This window comes from Tupaia chinensis, unplaced genomic scaffold (genome assembly GCF_000334495.1).
Source record: "Tupaia chinensis unplaced genomic scaffold, TupChi_1.0 Scaffold000332_1, whole genome shotgun sequence".
Taxonomy (NCBI): domain Eukaryota; kingdom Metazoa; phylum Chordata; class Mammalia; order Scandentia; family Tupaiidae; genus Tupaia; species Tupaia belangeri.
Genome location: NW_006159826.1, coordinates 1,133,051 through 1,152,774, shown reverse-complemented (window position 1 = coordinate 1,152,774; position 19,724 = coordinate 1,133,051). Strand labels below are relative to the sequence as shown.

At 48.0% G+C, this 19,724-nt stretch overlaps 1 protein-coding gene across 1 annotated transcript in view; it reads right to left on the bottom strand.

Moving 5' to 3' along the window:
- Positions 1 to 19,724, bottom strand: part of HDAC4 (histone deacetylase 4) — a 318,469-nt gene that overhangs the window by 276,037 nt on the left and 22,708 nt on the right. The window contains exon 2 of the mRNA XM_027773229.1: positions 4,797 to 5,021. Coding sequence (XP_027629030.1) covers positions 4,797 to 4,818 — 22 coding nt within the window. The 5' untranslated portion in view covers positions 4,819 to 5,021. The remainder of the gene's footprint in view (positions 1 to 4,796; positions 5,022 to 19,724) is intronic.

The window sequence follows — 19,724 nt, the reverse complement described above, 5'->3', positions numbered from 1 at the left end:
ACCCAGGCCTTGGCCAAGGCCACCCGCAGCCTCCCAGCCCTCTGGCTATCTCCTACAGCCCAGGGCCTGTGACCTGCCTGTGGCCAGAAGCTCAGGATCAATGCATCTGCCTTACTGCAGATATGCAAGATTCATTTTTTCCCTTCAAACTTCATGATACCCCAAAACGCTCGCCACTGCAGAGTACAGTGTAAAAGCCAGGACGGTGCTTCTTTCTGAAATAATTTCTTTTTCGTAAAGATTTATTATTATTATATTTATTTATTAATTAGTATTTGTTAGTTTGACAAGAAAGAGGCAGACAAAGAGAGAAAGCGAAAGTGAGAAAGCAAGCTGCGAGGTCCAGGACTTGTTCTGCGGTCAACCATATGGGAATCCAGCACCTTAACCACACCACCTGCCAGCCCTCTTTCTGAAATAATTTCTATTAGGTCGTCGGGAAAGTCCTGACACATCTTTCTATGTTTTTTTATGCAAAAATGCAGCATGACCTTCCCGACAACCCAATATATTAGAATAATACTCTTGGCAACCAAACTGGTAGAAATGAACAAATTCAAGATCAACTAAGTGCAGAACAGAGCATGAAGACTGCAGGAAGGCCAGAGCCCTGGGTCAGACCAGCAGACCAACTGAGGGGCCCAGAGAGCAACTTCTCCCAAACATTTGAGGACCCCCACCCGCACAGCAGGCGGCAGTGTGGGGCGGTCAGCGAGTCCTGCTGGCACTGCCTTTCGGCTGCTTTCGGGGAGGAGGCTTCAGACTGCACAGAACATTAAGGAATCACAGAACGGGCCAAGTGAAAACACTGACCTTAACTTACACAAGCTTCCCTCCAAACAGTTACCATGTGTTTAACTGCACACAGTCCAGGCCCTCGCCGAGATGGGCAGAGAGGCACCGAGTTACCAAAACCGGCCTGCTCAACCTGTTTACTGCCGAGGGCCTTATCTGGGTGACCACGGGCAGGTCCCAGAAAACCTACCCTGGGGCTCCCTGAGATTTCAATGTTTCTAGCAAGACTTTCTCTCAGCAGGGATGACCCAGAAAGGATGGTACTGCACTGGGGGGACAGGGCCACAGGAGATGCGCGCCTGCTGCCAGCTCTGGCTGCGTCTCTGGCTTTCCAGTCCAGCCCCTGGTCCTCAAGGCATGTGGGAGCCACAGAGCAAGTCGTTACTGGAGGGAAGTGGGAGGGAAGGGGAGGCAGGAATGGCTGCTCATTGGGAGGGTCCCGTCCCGCCCCTTGGTGCTGTGGGCACCGCACGCTTGGGCCGACACCGCCCTGGCCTGTCCCAGGGCACCCCCAGGGGAGGAGTGCCAGGCAGGAAGCAGAGATTGCAGAGGCTCTTCTCAAAAAGTGCTCTTCCAAGCTAAGCCAGGCCTTTCCTCAGGCTGCTCACCGCGTCTCGACAGTTATTTAGGGCAATAAAACCCCGGCAGTTAAACAGCTTTTACGTCAGAGGAGCAGGGCCTGGCTCTGGCAAAGTTCAGAAGGAATGGCAATAAAATCATAACGCATACCTCACCCAACGCCAGGGCGAGCCCAAAAGGAAGACGGGAGAGAGACACATACATACACCCCTAAGGCTCTTCAGCCATCGGAGCTGAGACAAAGGACCTGGCAGCTGAGTGAGGGCCTGGGCGGCCCAGGAGCAGGGGTCATCTTGAGTGGCCTGTGCCAGGCACATGGGGCAGCCTGCACAGGCAGGCCAGGCGTGGGGGGACAGGGCAAGGAAAGGTGCAGGGCCAGGGAAGGCAGAGATCGCGGCAGCTGAGCGATGCTGGAAGGGAGGCAGGATGCCACACCGAAGGCCTCTCATCCAGACAGCAAACTGAAGATCCGAGTGGCGATGACTTCCCTAACTCCCAAAACCCAACAACACGAGGAAACAGAGTAAGACAGAACTTACAGCCACGGTGGATGGTGGACACAGAGGTGCACCGACAGATGAGCTGGGAGGCTGTCCTGGACGCCAGCCGTGCGAGAGGATCACCTCATGGCAGGAGAGTGCTTCAGAGGGGCCTTCGCCCCAGGAGGCAGCTGCTCACGGGGATGGAGGGCACAGATCCCTACGGCCCAGCTTCCGGCCCAAGCTGTGACTCGGGTTGGAGTGGGAGGCAGAGACCCTCTGCACTGGTGCCTGTGGGGGACATGCTGTCTCACAGGCACCTCAGGAGCATGAGCACCTCAGACCCCCAAGGAGAAGTAGGGACTGGAGGGAAAAGTGGGGGGCACCCAGCAAGCTCTGGGTCTCAAGCAAACAACCTAGCCACAGGCATCCATGCAGACAGAGGAAAAGGGAAATAGTTCAGGCCCACCCGACAACTCTGCCCTCCCCTGCCCCGGTCAGTGTCGCCCTGTCTTCAGTCACCAAGCCACTGTGAGGGACAGAATGGAGGGACAGGCAAGTGACAATAATTCACACATGACTTGACAGGAAGGGTCAGAACAAGCCCAGATAGGCCAGTAGGTGCCATAAACATCAACGGATTAAATTCCCCACATAAAAGGCAAAGACTCTCCAGAGGGAAAAAGGCAAAAATCTAGCTCCCCACTGTTCATAGAGAAATGCCTTCAAGAAAATGACCTGGTTAGTCAAAGGTAAGGGAATAGAGAAATACTAGTTACCCAAAATAAACCAAGAGCAGAAATAACTTTATAAAACAAAATTTTAAAAAAAAGAAAACAATAAAGAGAAGTGCATTGTATTCTGATAAGAGATCTGTACTACTAAAGAAAAGTTGCTAATTTTTAAGCACAAAAAAAAAAAACACTCAAATATATAAAGCAAAAAATGGTTAATATGGGGGGGGCCTTTAAAAAGTTCGTAAAAATGCACAATATGAAAAAAACATGCATGGATTTCAAAGTTTTTTGCACCAAAATACTCATTCTTTTCCACAAACTTTTTAAAGTCCCCTTATAATATACAGTATTTCAGACCTATATATAATTCACAATACAAAAATTCACTTTTCCCATAATCAAGCAGATTTAAAAAAAAATGAGTACAGCTATACTGACTTACGTAACTTGATTGGGTTAACATAAAAGATGTAAAGCAGAGGAAAAAACACACATTCTACATGTATATGAATGAGAGAACTATAAATACTGAATTGGCACACACAGATCTCTTCGTAAGACATGCACACCTCTTCAATGTGTGGGTAGCAGGTCCAAGGTCTGATTACATCTATACTAGTTCACACAAAAATGCACACTCCCAACTAGTCCATACAAAAACACACACTCACACTTAAACAGGAACGTAAGCTCAAACAGTAACTCTCCCTTAGCAAGCTAACAAAAATGAGGCAGATAAATCTTCCAGGGCTAGTGTGGTGTGAATGAGAAACAGGCACCCTCATAAACTGTAATTAGGAGGCTCAGGTTTGGGCGCAACTTGACAGGAAGCCGAATGGTGCTTTAAGGCCCATGCCACTGACCCCACTTCTAGTTCCTGGAATTTTTCCAGTGGAGATACTTATGGAAGTTTACAAAATTCTGGATAACTGCTGAGGCCAATTCTGAGCTGTTATAAACTGTGTGCAACCACATAAATATCCACTCACACACTATTAATAAGAACGAGTTCTATACACACTGGCATCAAAAGACAGTCACGATACCTTAAGATGAAAAATAATGAAACACAAAACTCACATATAAAAGTACACTGCTAAATGCTGACGCCCAGGAGAGCACACACCCCTCTACAGCAGTGGACTGCGCGTCCGGCAGGGCGGGCACCAGTCACCGTCACTGCACACTCTGCCCCATGGTGCACAGTGTCTCCTTGCAATGATCATGAGCCATTGCTTCACATCAGTCCGTGCACGAAATAGCTAAATCCATAGAGCCTCCTTATCTGCAAAACCTGGAACCCTGCCCGCTGGAGCCTACCAGCAGGCCAGTCCCACCCGAGAATGTGTGTGCTCCGGGCAGCGCCAAAGCGGTGCAGGACCAACGCCTCTGCCTCTACCCTGCAAAGGCTGGACCCAGGGTCAGGGCCAACAGACGCAGGTGCTGGGGCAGGTCCCAGCATCTGTCTAGGCTGGCCACCACCCTCCCTGCCCCAAGAAAGACTGCCATGTAAGTGCCCTCCCTGTAGCACTGTGGAGGAGGCTGGGACCGCCGACGGATGGGCGGGGAAGGACTCCTCGGGGTTCTTACAGGGTAGATACTGTGACCCCGAGGACAGAAGGCGAGTGTACCTGCCCTTATCACAGCTCTGAAGCCAAGAGGCAGAGGTACTCGATTCTTGTCCCATCGGCAGCTTGCCAGCGCTGGGCCCTGGATACAGCATCCTTCCCTCTGCCTCCAGCTGCCTAGGCGGTAGGGAGACTCGAGGCCCAGGAAGGCTCAGTGCAGCACCTCCCAAAGGCACTCCAACCCATGGGCAACCCCATGGCCACCCTGTGGGTGCAAAGCACGTGCTCCTTCCCAGCTTGGCCCAGATGAGCGTCACAGAAGCACCCTCACCCGCAGGCCACCCCTCAACACAAACCGAAGAAACAGCTCTCCAAGTTGCAAACTGCCCTTCGGCCAAACCCTGGCTGAACAGAGATTCTCTTCTCCTGGCATCAGAGGCTTGCACAGATCCACGCCAGTTGGCTCACCAACCAAACCCAACATCCCCCCCGCACCCAATCTCCCACTCCGAGACCCCATGAAACCATCCTCGATTCACTGTGACAGAGAAATGATCTGCTTTTGCGTGGTGCTGTCACACACCACGGAGTGCACAGCAGGAAGCCCAGCCGTGGTGGCCAGGGTCAGCCTCACTCACCTGGGTGGCTTTGGGAGCTCATTGCTAGCAGCGTCTACCCCGTCACAGACTCACGATGGCTCAAAACCTGACGCCAACAACAGCTCCAGAGCGCTCCAGACTTCTGCCAGCAGGCGCGGCACAGGGTCGCGGCTCGGTCACTTCTGTGTCTCCGAGGGCGGCTTGTAAACCAGGTAATCCGAAAGGAGCGTGGAGGTCTTTGCCGGGCTTGGGAGCTGGACCTGCCTGGTCAGAAAGGGAAGAGAGACTGGTCAGGCAGCGGGCACCTGTACCTAGAGGGCACCTCTCACTGAGGGGACGTGATGTTGCACTTCGCTCTCCTTTGCCAGGGGCTGGCAACAATCCACACTGATCACTTGAGCAGGACTCAGACTCGGCACCGTGGCACTGGGGCCAGGCACGGAGTCAGAGGGTGGCTGGACCACGCGTGACAACGTCTAACAGCCACCTTTGCCCCCACCGGCTCCCTACTCAGTGCTCATAGTATCCCCACGTCATGATAAGCAAAGCGGTCTCCAAAGACTATCACATGTCCCCTGGAAGCCAAAATGACCTTCTGATTGAAAATCCCTCATCCTAACCCCTTCTGGAAGTTTCCCCATCACGAGGCTTCTGAGAGAAAGCAACACACTACGCTTACCCAAGTTACATTCTTTTGTGAGATAAATAGGAAGGAAAGCATTTTAAAAGAAAAAACGCTTCTGGCCTGCTCCTACCTCCCAGCTTTCCATGAGGCGCACCCTCCCGTCCAGGCTTATCCAGAGGTTCGCATCCACGGAGAGACCACGGGACCTCACGCTCAACCAGTTCTCACTAAACGCCACACCCGACGCACTTCCCCACGCTTTCTGGCTTCATGATTACCATCTTCTCAGAATTTTTCATTTTTGATTAGAAACATTTTACGTGCTCATCACAGGAAACTATTCTAAAAGCCATCCATGCCACCACATACGGGGAAGCACTTGGTAATATTCTGACACTTTTCCTTGTTGTTTTCCTCTGCCTCTTGCCACACACACTGCTAGCGATACGGCGGTCTAGCCCATTCTCCGCAGGGACTCCAGTCAGGCATCTCCTGCCAGCACCGCCAGCGCTGGTCAGCGCTGTTCTCCAGTCCACTGCTGGACGTCCTGGGGAGCCTGTGGGCTCCCCCCAAGCCCAGGGTGGCGTGCAATGCCAGCGGGCTCACCAAGTTCTCTCTCCAAACCTGACTGTCAACAGATCGCCACCACTGAACAGAAGAGCCCTACCACAAGGCCGGGAACTCCCACCTCTGGGAGCTCTCGCTGCCTCAAGAGCTCTGAGGCTTCTGTGTCGGTCCCTTCCCTTCACAATGAGACAAATTCCTCTCATTGATTAAATTGGTCAAGAATTTTCTTTCCCAATTGCTTATAACCAAAAAGCCCTAACCAGTTCATCAAGTAAAAGATTACCCGCCCCCAAAACTGGTTTCCAATTTTACACTATTAGGTTGTTGGGAACGTCTTGATGCATTTTTGCATTTAAAAAAAAAAATAGAAAAATATGTCATGACTTGCCAGTACTATCTACAACTCTGTATTAGCAACTTTATGCTTCTTGTTCTGTATGTGGTTACTTCCTTAGAAAGCTCGGAGACTTATCTGTCTTCGAGTTCAGAATTGTTATCTCTTGATAGGAAGGACACATTGGTTTCTTTTCTCTTCTAGATTTTTGCCACAAGGTGCATGTGCTTACTGGAGAGAGAGAGGAGAAAGGGAAAGTGAGAAATCACCCCCTAGAGATGGCTATACTGCAATCCCTTCTCCTCTCTTCTCCTCTTGGGATTTTGGACTCACGTTTTTCTAGCCACCAGGTTCGGGACTTGAACCATTTTGTTGACCATGTGAGATCCAGCACCTTAATCACCACACAACACGCTGGCATTGTGGACATTATTTTCTTAAAGATAATGTAGAGGGCACACTTAATAAACCCTTGCAAATCTCAGATGAGTCTATGACCCTATACCACATCTTGGCTGGGTATAAAAGTCTTAGATCACAAATTTCCCCCTTCCAAATCTATAAACGGTGCTTTCTTACTTAGCACTGTACAGAACTTTGAGTCTAGCTTAATTGCAATTCCTCTCTAGGGAAACTTTGGGAGGGTAGCATGAGTTTTCATGCTATTTTCTCCTGCCTGAATTCTGCTAACGTTTTCTTTCTTTAATATTGAAATTCAAAATGTTTTCAGAAAGAAGATATATAGGTAAGTGTCTATTCATTTATTTTGCTCAAAACATAACCCTTCTTGCTCGGGAAAATGCTTTTCAATTATGTCCTTTATTATTATTTCTGTTCAACTTGTTCTGGCCTCTTCAGAGATTCCTACGCTGTCAGGCTCGAGTCTCTGTGCCAGATCTGGCCTCGCTCACCACTGACACATCTGTTGTTTATTCTGCATTCCCAGGCAGCCTCTCAAGGAGTTCTCCACCTCTCTGCTGCCATTTGCCATAGAATCAGCTTCACACTTACGGCTCCTAGCACAGATTTGTATTAAGCTCAGACTTTTCCCTTCCCTAACTCTCCTGTGATGTTTCTCACTCACCCTCACCCTCTCCATGAGCTCTGCATATTGTAGAGCTGGATGTTCTCCTACCCAAAGCCTTCTGAAAAAAATGCTTTTCTGATTTAGATTTTAAGACCTTTTCAGGGGTATCTTTCTCACATTCTGGGATACCTGTTGACAAGTGCTACAGTGGGGATTACTGTTTATTTATTCTGAAATAAGAATAGCCCTGGTCCAGACCTGAGGAGAGCCAAGCTGTGTGTGCAACCTCAGTGGTCACTCTATGTGTGCTCCTCAGAGTGACCACTCTGGCAAGTGGCCACAGAGGGTCTCCAGGCAGAGACCCAGGCCAAGCAGGCATTCATGAAATGCCGCCTTGTCAGATGGAGACGGACTCTTACTGTCTCCCCACTGTGGACTTAACAGAACCCAAGAGGTCCTGCTGTAATAGTGTTTATGTTCTGCATCCGAACCTCACACCCGGAAGACTGTATACTAAAAAAATTCTTTTAAAAAAGTCAGTGTAGATCACTCAAAACAATGGAGTTTTATATGCAGGACACTACAAAAATCAGTAACTCTAACACAAATACTACCATAGTTTTTTTGTTTTTAAGAAGATATGTTATGTTCCTAATAAAAAGTCCATTAAATGTAGGATTTTATCGTTCAAAAAGTTTGATGGAAAAAAAATAAAACACGGAAGATTGTAAGTTACAGAACGGGGATAATTCACTCCAACTGCAACAATGACCATATCAAAGTGGTTAAACACCCCAATAAAACAGAGGCGGACTGGATAAAAACGCAAGACCCTGCTTTGACAGAGGGCAAAGGGGAATCACGAGCAACAGATCCAGAGACGGTCCAGAGAAAGGAGGTCGTGCATTCTGGAGTGGAAAGTCAGTCTTCGCCAAGCTCCAGCTATGCCCTGCCTGCCAGGAGCCCATGTTAACTTAAACGCAGATTAAAATAGACAGAAAAATACGTATCAGGCAAATACTAATCAAAAGAAAGCTGCAATGGTTACATTAATGCCAGACAATTACACTTTAAAGGAAGAATCTCACCATGGGGACAGACGCCATTTTGGATCCATAAAGGGGTCAGACCATGCAACTGTCCCAGAAGTCCACGCACCTGATAATAGAGCTTCACAAGTGAAGCAAAAAGTGTTAGGTGTATAGGCAGAAATGCACAAATTACAGTTAAAAACTGTAACGCCTTGCCTTTATTTTTTTAAGAGGTTTTTGCCTTAGGGTACATGTGCTCGCCAGAGAGAGAGTAAGAGGGAAAATGAGAAATCAGCCCCTGGGAAGGTGACCATGCCACAATCCCTGCTCCTCCATTCTCCTCTCAGGATTTTGGACACACACACACATACACACACACACACGTGCCTGGCGTGATTTTCAACCCACCAGGTCCAAGACCGAAACTGCAGCTGGCCATGAGGAAGTCCAGCAATGTAACCACCATGCCATCTGCTGCCCCGCTGCCCTCCCTCCTGTTGCTCTTAGTAATTGCTAAAAAAATAAATAAACAAGATAGAAAATGGGTCAGAACAGAGAAGACTTGCCCAGCACTATAACCCTGCTTGACCAAAATGACACCGACACCAACGGAACATTCTATGAACAACCGAACACATTCTTCACACTTTTGAACATACACAGGACATTCACAATAAAATATCTTCCAGGCCATAAAACAAGGCTCAGTGAGTGTAAAAAAATGTTAAGTCGTGTCACACAAAGTAGGTTCTCTGACCAATGAAATAAATTAGAAACCAATTAACAAAAAGGTATCTGGAAAGTCCCAAATATTTACAAACAAATACATCTCAAGGGTCAAGTAAGAACGTTAACACAGATATTAGAAAGCATTTTGAAATGAATGAAAATGAAAACACACATATCTCGTTTGTAGAGTTTAGAAGGAGCTGTATAGGAACAAATGCCTGTGTAGAGAGGAAGGCCTCAATTCACTGACCTCAGGTTTCACCTTAAGGAACTAGAAAAAGGACAAAATAAGCAAAACACACACACACACACACACACACACACACACACACACAATAACAAGAAGCAGAAATCAGTAAAATGAAAAGAGAAAAATCAATGAAACCAAAAGCAGATTCTTCAGACTACTCAATTAGTAACTTCTAGCCAAAATGATCAAGAAAAACAGAGAAAGCACAAATGGACACTTAGAACGAGAGCGGGGATGCACTAGGGGTTACCCACGACGAAGGGGCAGCGGGGAGCGGGAGCAGCTGCGAGCCACGAAGCTAGGCAACCGGGATGAGGTAACAAACGCCTCACCAGACCCGGCCCAGCAGTGCCCATGCTCACTCAAGAGGAGCGAGCCGGCCCGGGGCCCGTTTGCCACACACCGCCTCGTGTGTTTGCAGGTGTGAGCTCAACCGCCCCCCCTTCTTCCTCTTTGCTTAATTCGGGTCCCACTGCAAGGGTGGGCCGTCCCCGTGCCATCTGCCTGTTTCACCAGTTACTCAGATTAGCACAGGCTCCTGGGCATTTGTTTGAGCCTGGTGTTGACAGGCCACTGTTACCCTTATTTACCTTGCTGCTCAAGCTTTGGCACCAGGAGCTCCTGGAGGTCAGTCCCTATTTCTCGGACAAGCCTGCACTCAGCCCTTCTCCGCAGACGGTATGTGTGCACACGAACACACACAGCCGTGCATCTGTATGTCTTGGTTTACGTCTTAAAAATCACTGTCTATACTGATACCACAGATTCCAACCCAACATCACAAGGTTCACTCGGTCTCCCCCTCTCCTTGACACGTAGTTCTCCCACAGTGGGGAGATGGATCCTATAGCAGACACTGTATGTACCAATTTATTCAACCCCAGCAAACACACATGGGAGCTAGGGCTTGCTGGGCTCCGCGTGAAACACACGGTCAGGAGACCGGAGCATTTCTGCAGGACTCTTCACACCAAGCCTGGCAGGACACCATTCAAGGTTACTCAGGTGAGCGCTCTGCGTCCACACCCACATCAGCGCAGCAGGACAGCTATGGCTTGAGGGCCCCCTAAACATTCTGAGGTTTCGTTGCAATCTGTCATGACAGAATACAATGGGCAAAGACTTAATTCCATGATGGTGTTGGAAGGCTGGGCCTCTGGGAGGAAGAGAGAGGATCGAGGTCATTAGGTCGAGGCCCCACGACCGACCTAGTGCGTTTATAAGGAGAGGAAAAGAGACTGGGACAGAGACACAGATGGACACAGGCACAGGGTCCTGCTCTCTCATCACGTGCTGTCCCCACGGCCTCAGGACTCCACCAATAGGAAACTCCTCAGAAGTGGCCCCTGGGCTTGGAGCTCCATCCCACTAACCGGGTAAACCTCCATTCTTACAAACCTTACAGTTCCGTGCACTTTCTGTGATTAGTCACAAAAAGGACTAACCCTGAAAATGTATTTATTTGTAGCAGAGCTAGGTTAGGAATTGTATTCCATTTTAGGTCCCCCATCTCCTGGGGGGTTTTAACTATTTGCTTATCTTTTGGATGTGAGGGGGAAAATGCAAATTTTTTAAGTTAAGAAATATGTTCATACTGATATTTGCAGTTTAAATTTAAGATTTTAGAGAATTTTGATGTAAATTTTTCTTGCCTTTTTTGTATTATGGAAATATCAAACATACACAAAGTAAAGAGTATAACAAGCCCATAACATCCACTTCAACAGTTACCAACACCCTGCAGTCCTGCTCCAACGATGTCTCAGTGTGCATAAACGGAAATTCCCAAGATCAACTGCAGGGTACATACACGTAACCCAGCTATCCTGAGTGTTTTCTTATTGTTCAATGCACTGCCACGCTAATGAAAAACGCCTCTGATAAACTCAGTTAACACCAAGTCCTGGTAGAAACGAGAGGACCTTCCGGAGCACAGGTCCTCCACACTGAGGAAGCAGAAGCCCACTGAGCAGTGCAGTCTGGATAGGATCTGTAACAGGTCAGCTAGGTGAAAAAGCCTTCCCAGGGCTGGCAGGTGGGCCCGGGCCTCTGAGGCCTGCTTTGAGGACATTCTCTTCCACTCAGTTCCATACCGAGTCTCTGGGGCTCCTCTGGGGCCAGAAGCAGCCATTCCCTGGTGCCCCTGGTAAGGTGTTCTTTCTAGGTGCTAGGTTAGGCCAGGGCACAGCCTTCTGAGAAAGCCCATGCTAGCTGAAACTTGGAGACGCAGAGATTGGGAGGACCCGGTAACTAGGAGGTTAAGGAAACAAATCTAGAATGCCACTGTCTGCAAACTTTTCTTTCTAGAGCAGGAGACTAGAACATGGCAAGGAGGTAAGAACTCGAGCTGCAGAATGCAGGCCTGCTAGGCCCATGGGGTATCTATGAGAAGCTGTGGCTGCAAGCAACAGAAGTGGACTAGGCATAAGTGCAGCAAGTGGAAGGACATGAGTGATGGAGGTCCCACTGCAAGGAACCAAGGCAGGACGGGATAAATGTCCCTTCAGGACACTGCCCAATAAGACCATACAGAGGGCTTATACTGAGTCACACACCTCCTGAGTAGGCTGGGACCAGACACATTGACTGGCAGCCCCACCAAAGTGGGTTGCAGAGCAAAGTTAAGTGCTGCTACCAGAAAGAGAGGAACCCAGCTGCCTATAACAGCGAAGGCATAGGGACCTGGACCCCACCTTCCAGGTTACAGCTAGAGAGACTAAGTCCACAGCAGTCATGCTAAACTGGCCTGCTACCGAGAGTCTCACCAACAGCTGCAGGCAGGACCTGAGGTCTTCCCTGTGCCCATTTCTGCACTACAGGATTCCAACATGTAAAGGCTAGGCTGGGTTTGTAATGGCATCAATGTCTACCTGTGCGGCTGGCTGCAAGCCCCCTGAGAGCACCTAGAAGAAAATAGAGGAGATGGGCCTACCCTGTATCCTGGTGGTTAAGGGAATAGGTCCCATATGTCCGACTGTGTTCTGAGTCCCAGCCCCACACAACAGGGAGCATGTGCATGACCAAAATCCCAGATTGGAGAAATGGAGAAGGGATTTTGGCATGACCACACCTCATGGGGGGGGGTGTCTTCTCTCTCTCTGGCTAGGGTATATATCCTCTGGCAACTAAAAAATGAAGACATAGGGGAAACACATGGGTCTAGGCAAATAATTTATTAAAAACTCAAAATCATAAGCAACAAAAGAAGAAAAATAGCCAAATGAGATTATATCAAACTAAAGTCCTTCTTACAGCAAATGAAACAATCAACAGAGTGAAGAGACAACCCATAGAATGGGAGAAAATATTTGCAAACTATATATCCAACAAAGAATCAATAACCAGAATACAGAGCAGTAAGTAAACAATTAACACTGATTAATGGGCAAACAGCCTGAATAAACAGCTTCCAAAAAAAGGCACCTAAAAGTTCAACAACTATATGACAAAGTCCTCAATATCACTATCATTGGGGAAATGCAAAAAAAAAGAAAAGAAAAGAAAAGAAAAAGAAACGAAAAGGAAGAATCACCTCACCCCAATTACAATGGCTATTATGAAAAAAAAAAAAATCAAAGGCTAGTGAAGTTGCAGAGAATGGGGCATTCTTTTACACTGTTGGTGGAAATGTAAATTAGTACCACCTTCATGAAAAACTGTATAAAGATTCTTAAAAAAACTCAAGACAGAACTGCCATATGACCCCACTACGAGGCACACATCCAAAGGAAAGCAAGCCAATACACGGTAAAGATACCTGCGCCCCAAGGCTCATCACAACACTAATAGCCGAGATAGGTAATCCACAGGCAAACAAAAAAGAAAATGCAGTGCATATATACATACAATGGAATACTATTCAGCCATTAAAAGAACAAAATCCTATCATTCAAGGTAACAGGAGCAAGCTGGAGGACATTACAGTAAGACAAATAAGCCCAGGCACCAAAACAGAAATAAGGTGTTCTGACTCGGATGCAGAAAATTAAAAAGTTAACCTTATAGAAGGGGAGTGTGGAATCATGATTAAGAGTCAGGGAAGGATGTGGGGAGGGGACCAAAAGGCTGGTTAGGAAACAAGGTTACAGACTGATGAAGAGGTAAGTTCTTTTTTCTTTTTTTTTTGAGGGGGGGTGGTTGCTATAGGGCACATGCGCTCTTCAGAAAGACAGAGACAGAGACAGAAAGCTAGAAATCACCCCCAGGGGGGATGGCCACATGGCAATCCCTTCTTCTCCATTCTCCTCTCGGGTTCTTGGCATGCACGCACATGCGCCTGGCGTGAGTTTAAGCCACCGGGTCCAGGATTCAAACCGTGGTTGACTACATGGGAATCCAGCGACATAGCATTACACCAACTGCTGGTCCCAATGAAGGGATAAGTTCTAATGCTATAACGTTCAATAGGGTAACTACAGCTAACAACAATTCACGGTGTCTCTCAGACTGAGTAAAAACAAAGTTCCCAACACAAAATATGACAGATGAGTAAGATGGACAGGCCAGACATCCGGACTTCATCATTATGCATTATGCTCTACACTGAAAAATCACACTCTACTCCACAGAAATGTACATTATCTCAATTAATTATTCTTTCTCTCTGAATCCACCTTAGAAACCACCTCATAAGAGGCTGAGGCTGAAAGCAAATTGCAAATGAAACAGTTCTCTGTGTTTTGGGGTTTACAGGAATGAAATTTTAAGGGCCATATCTCTTAGGCTGTAGGTTTTTTTAGGGAAAGTCATGATGTATTTTTCTGGCTTTCTAAGCAAAAATGCACAATGATTTTTCTGACAACCCAAAAGTATCAGAGATTCCAGAAATTCCAAGTCGGTGGGTCTTAAACCCTTAGTCCCCGGTGCCTCGGAGGATCACAGCAGAAGGCTATATTCAAGAATCTGCTAACCCTCAGAATATGTGGGTTTAGCGGGAACCAGCAGTTAGCGTAATGGCTATGTCGCTGGACTCCCACATAGCCGACCACAGTTCACGTCCCGGACCCGGTGGCTTAAAACTCATGCCAGGCACGTATGCGTGCGTGCCCAAGATCCCAAGAGGAGAATGGAGAAGGGACTGCGGCGTGGCCATCCCCCCCTGGGGGGTGATTTCTCGCTTTCTGTGTCTATGTCTCTGTCTGGCAAGCACGCGCGCCCTATAGCAAAAACCTCTCCAAAAAAAAAAAAAAAGAAAAATGGGGTTTAAAAAAAAAAAAAAAAAGAATATGTGGGTTTAGAAATAAGAAATTCACACGTCCTAAGGGAGGTCAGAAGACAGAGAAGAAAGTAGAGAAAGGGAGAACAATTTTACGGCTTAAAATGAAATGAAACCTCTCTGAATCCCAAAATGAAAGCAATATCTTTTCCATTCAGTTGAAGAGGAGAACCTATCAGTGAAAGGTCTGAATTATTTAAACACATCTCTCCTCTTTTCCTCCAATTCTAGGTGGTACGGTGGGATTTGAACAACCCAATGCTACATTCACAATATTAAAAACCTACTAAGAATTAAATGTTTGAATAAAATTAAAATCATTCACGACGTTATTCCTTTTATCTTGATGTAAATGTCTAACGATACTTTTCTAATGAGTAGATGAACATTTTTCTATGAAAACACATGGAAGGCATATGGTATTAAGATCACAAGAAGGGGACCAGCAGTTAGCATAATGGCTATGTCGCTGGACTCCCACGTAGTCGACCGCGGTTCACGTCCCGGACCGGGTGCCTTAAAACTCACGCCGGGCGCGTGTGCGTGCATGCCCAAGATGCCGAGAGGAGAATGGAGGAGAAGGGATTGCGGCGTGGCCATCCTCCCCCTGCGGGGGGGATTTCTTGCTTTCTGTCTCTCTGTCTGTCTGTCTGGCAAGCGCACGTGCCCTATAGCGAAAACCTCTCCAAAAAATAAAAGATCACAAGAAGAAATCCATCAATAATGAAGATTTGAAATTTATATCTGTACATTTCTAACTAACATATATACTTCTATAAATAAGAAACAAATGTTGAACATATTATGACTTTCAAATGCAACTGCTTTGTGATTGAATTTTGTTCTAGTTTATCATACAACTGAAAGTCCACCTCTGGGTGCAAAGTAGACAGGACCTGCAATCCTGATTTACAAGTACCTTTAAACACAGCTACAGTCATTCCACTAAGTGGGCAGTCAGACACTGAGCATATATTTACATAAAGACATCTCTTTATTTTTATTTCTGCTCCATACAGAATAAATGAAAGTAAGTGCGTCACTATGGTTTAAGAGTGTGCTAATATTTCCTTCACCAAACATTTTGAATCTAGGATTACCCACAGTGCTTCCCTCCTGCAGCTTGGAAATTTTGAAATTTTCGTTGACTTAATTTCATGGAATAAGCCATAAACCCTCCACAAAGCAAAAGTCTTTGAAGCTGTAAGTCCATCTTGAGAGACAGCATTCTTGAAAAAACCTTATTAAGCTACCACAAAGAAATGTGGCAGATCACAAAGAGTATACTTTATCCCTCACCACAGCCTCCCTATCCCATCACACGGGCAGGGTGGCTGCTGCTCAAAGCCCATCCTGGCCTCAGCCTGCTAGGCAGGTGGAGAATCAGCAAGAGGACAACCCAGAGTAACAGGAAGTGGGGCAGCCTGTGCACCCCAGTGATTTGCAGGGAGAGCCAATGCAAATCATCTGCTAAAGTAACAGAGAGGAACTCTTCAAACAAGATCCACTCTCGCCACTTCATTCAGCACTGTAGTGCAGATCCCAGCCTGAGTGATAAGGCAAGAAAAAGAAATGAACCACACAAGGACTGGAAAGGAAACTGTCACTATTCATGGACAATATACCATATACATAGGAAACTCCAAACACCCTTCTAGTAACTGTTAATATTCTCATGCAAACTTAACAAGACCATTGGGTATAAGGTCAATGAATCAAATATACTGTAGTCCTACATACCAGTAACAAATAGAAAATAGGTTTTAAAAAGAATGTACCAGAGCCAGCAGGTGGCACTGAAGTTAAGGCACTGGATTCCCACATGACTAACCATGGTTCAAGCCCTGGACCTGGCAGCTTGAACATGTACATGCATGTACAGAATCCTAAGAAAGGAATGGAAAAGGGATTGTAATGTGGCCATCTCCTCTGGGGAATGCTTTCTCTTTCTCTGTCTCTATCCAGCAAGTGCACGTACCCAATGGCAAAGAAAAAAAAAATTATAATAGCATCCAATTTCAACAAATATCCAGGACTAAATCTATGAAATGATGTCTAAAACCTTAACAAAGACAACTAGAAAACGCGGTAAGGAAGATGAAAGTGATAAATAAGTGGAGGAAAATACTACATACACCAGACAGAAGACCCAATATGGTTAAAATGTCAACGTTCCCCAAATTAATCAGTAATCAGTGCAATACCCCCCCAAAAAAGTCGAATTTTTTGAAAACTGACAAGATTTTTTTTAAGTTTATGTATTTATTTCTTCCATGAATGAGAAAGATGAGAGAGAAAGGGACAACATCCCTTAACAGGGTCTTTCTTGACACCATGATCGTCTCCATCCCAGCCAGTCGTGCACGTCTGTGCCTGGTGTACTCAAGGAGGCCACCAGCCCTGAACTCATGGCCTTCTCATATGGGTCAGTCTCACAGAGCACTGTGTTTCATCAATGTACCACAGTCGAGCCTTGCAAGTTCATTTCAAATCTACATGAAGCACAAAGGACCATAAATAGTAATTTTGAAGAAATACAAGGCTGGGGAATTTATACCACCAAACATTAAGACATAAACCCACGTAATTAAGTAGTAAGAACAAACCATTAAACCAAGGAACAGACTATTCTAGAATAAGACCAACACAAACACAGTCTGCCATTATAGAGAAGGCTCCAGTGCAAATCCATAGGCAGAAGTGTCTTTTCAATAAACAAAGCACAGGTCGACAGCTGTTTTATACTAAAAAAAATAAATTCTAACCCACACACATGCCATCGTGAAACTCAGTATGCAATGGATTAGACCGAAATGTTTAAGGTACAACCACAAAGGCCCACATACAGACAAAGAGCTCCTGGTAAGCAAAGATGACTTAAACAGACAGTCTTATAAAGGCCCTAACCATAAACAAAAGAAAAAGACAAATCTGGGGTCAGCAGGTGGCATAATGGTTAAGGTGCTGGACTCCCACATGGCCGATCATGGTTTAAACCCCAGATACAGAGGCTGGATACTCACTGTGGGCATGTGTGCATGCATGCCCAAAATCCTAAGAGGAGAATGGAGGAGAAGGGATCGTGGTGTGGCCATCCCCACTGAGGAGGGATTTCTCACTCTCCCTCTCACTTTCTGTCTCTCCTCTGACGGTGTCACCAGGAGGGACACTGGGTGGGGGAGTGTGGACAGAGGCTACCTGGCGGGAGGTGCAGTGTTCTGGAAGGAACAGGAGGCCAAGTCCAGGGAATCAGGGAGGCGGCAGGCGCAGATGGTGGAGCACACATGTAGTGCACATGCCCGCACACACAGCTCGGGTCATGCTGCGGGCCAGAAGAGAAAGGAGCCCGAACTTGGAGCCACGGGTTGTGGCCAATACAGGATGGGGGCAGCACCTGTGTGCCCCTGGGGAAGCCCACGAACATCTCAGCACCCCAACTCTGCAAAGGCAGGTGCACAGCAAGGGTGTGCCAGTCCGGGACATCCTCCATGGCACACGCAGGGCTGGCACACCAGCGCGGGCACCACGGCTTCTGAGTACCAAGTCTCCCCGCGCCGGCGGACAGGAGGGCGGCTTGGAGAAGCGAGGCCCTGGGGCATGGCAGGGCTGGCAAGAAGAGCACTGGACAGAGGAGCTCACTCCCCCACACTGCAAGGCTGGGCCGTGAGCCTGTCGCACCCCAGTGGGTCGGGGCTGCCTTCTCTGAGGGAGCCCCACACCGCCATCCTCACCCGTTCATAAAATACAGCCAAACGGCAGACAGGGAACCGAGGCCCGTCAGCGTGAGGAAAGGAACGCGGCAGATGAGGCAACAGCACTGTCTGCAGTGGCATTCGTGTGGCTCTAACAGCACCTTCCTATTACTGGGTGGCAGAGAGAAAGACTCATAGGACGGCCACGTCCCGCCATCATCATGGTCCCTCGAGAAACAGGCTGCAGTGTAGCCAGTCGCCCGCTGCGCAGACGGAGACCAGAGTCAGACCCTCTGCAGGGTAGAGGCTGCGCATCGCCCTCTGGTGTCCCTGGGACCACCAGGTTAGTGAGCAGGCCGTGCAGTAGCCCACCTCCCGAGGGCTCCAGGGGCAGAGGTGACAGAGACACAAGGCCAGCCACCTGAGCCCTACCTCGGCCTGAGACCTAACCACAGAATACTGACACCACCCATGGGCCAGAAGGCAGAATGGATACATCGTTGGACTCCCACGTAACTGACCACGGTCTGAGTCCAGGACCCGGTGGCTTAAAACTCGGGCTGGGCGCATATGCATGCATGTCCAAGAGCCTGAGAGGAGAATGAAGGAGAAGGGATTGCGAGGCCACCCACCCAGGGAGTGATTTCTCACTTTCTGTCTCTGTCTCTCCGGCAAGCACACATGCCCTATAGCAAAAATCTCTCTAAAAAAAGATCCCACCCAGAGCCAAAGTAGGCACGTGCGGAGTGAGACCTCAGGGCTCTGCAAGTGCTTCCGAGGCACCCTCTGCCCTGCTGGCCGCTCAGGTCAGCTCCCCTGCAGCAGTCAGGCCAGGCATGGTCCTCACAGAGGGTGAGCGTCAGGCAGACCAAGGGACAACAGACATCCCTTAGCAGAGCTGTGAGACTGAGCCTGTCCAGAGACAGACCAGACCCAGCCCGCACGGGCACTCTGTGCTCTGGGCGGCTCTCACCCAGCACCAGGCCACCCTGCTCACTTCAATGTCCGGGGCTGTGACACGTGGCCCAGAGCCGTTCAGCTTTACGTGCTGCATGATTCGCGGCAGCAGAGGTGCAGAGCTGTCCTCACACACTGGCCTTCCAGCAGGCGAGACTCATCCTGCATTGGGCAGGCATCTGATGGGATGGCTGGTGTTCTTGCAGCCTCGGAGTGCCTGGAGGAGCTGAGCAGACGAGCCAGTGACACTGAACTGGGGCGTCACATCTTCCCTTTACAGCGATTCTTACATCATGCTGAGCCCTTTTACTATGGCCATTACTATAAAACATCCTTACGATAAATTGCAGACAATTCCATAAACCATTAAAGTTGGACACGGAGTGCTAGCACAGGCCTTGGCCCTGATCATTAACGACAGCCATCATGCAAGGCAGCGGCTCTAACCTTCCGCCCTCAGAGTCACAATCAACCCACCTAGGTTGCTCGCTGCCTGGTCCTGGGAGCAAGCAGCCCTCCCAAGTGGAGTTACCAGGAATG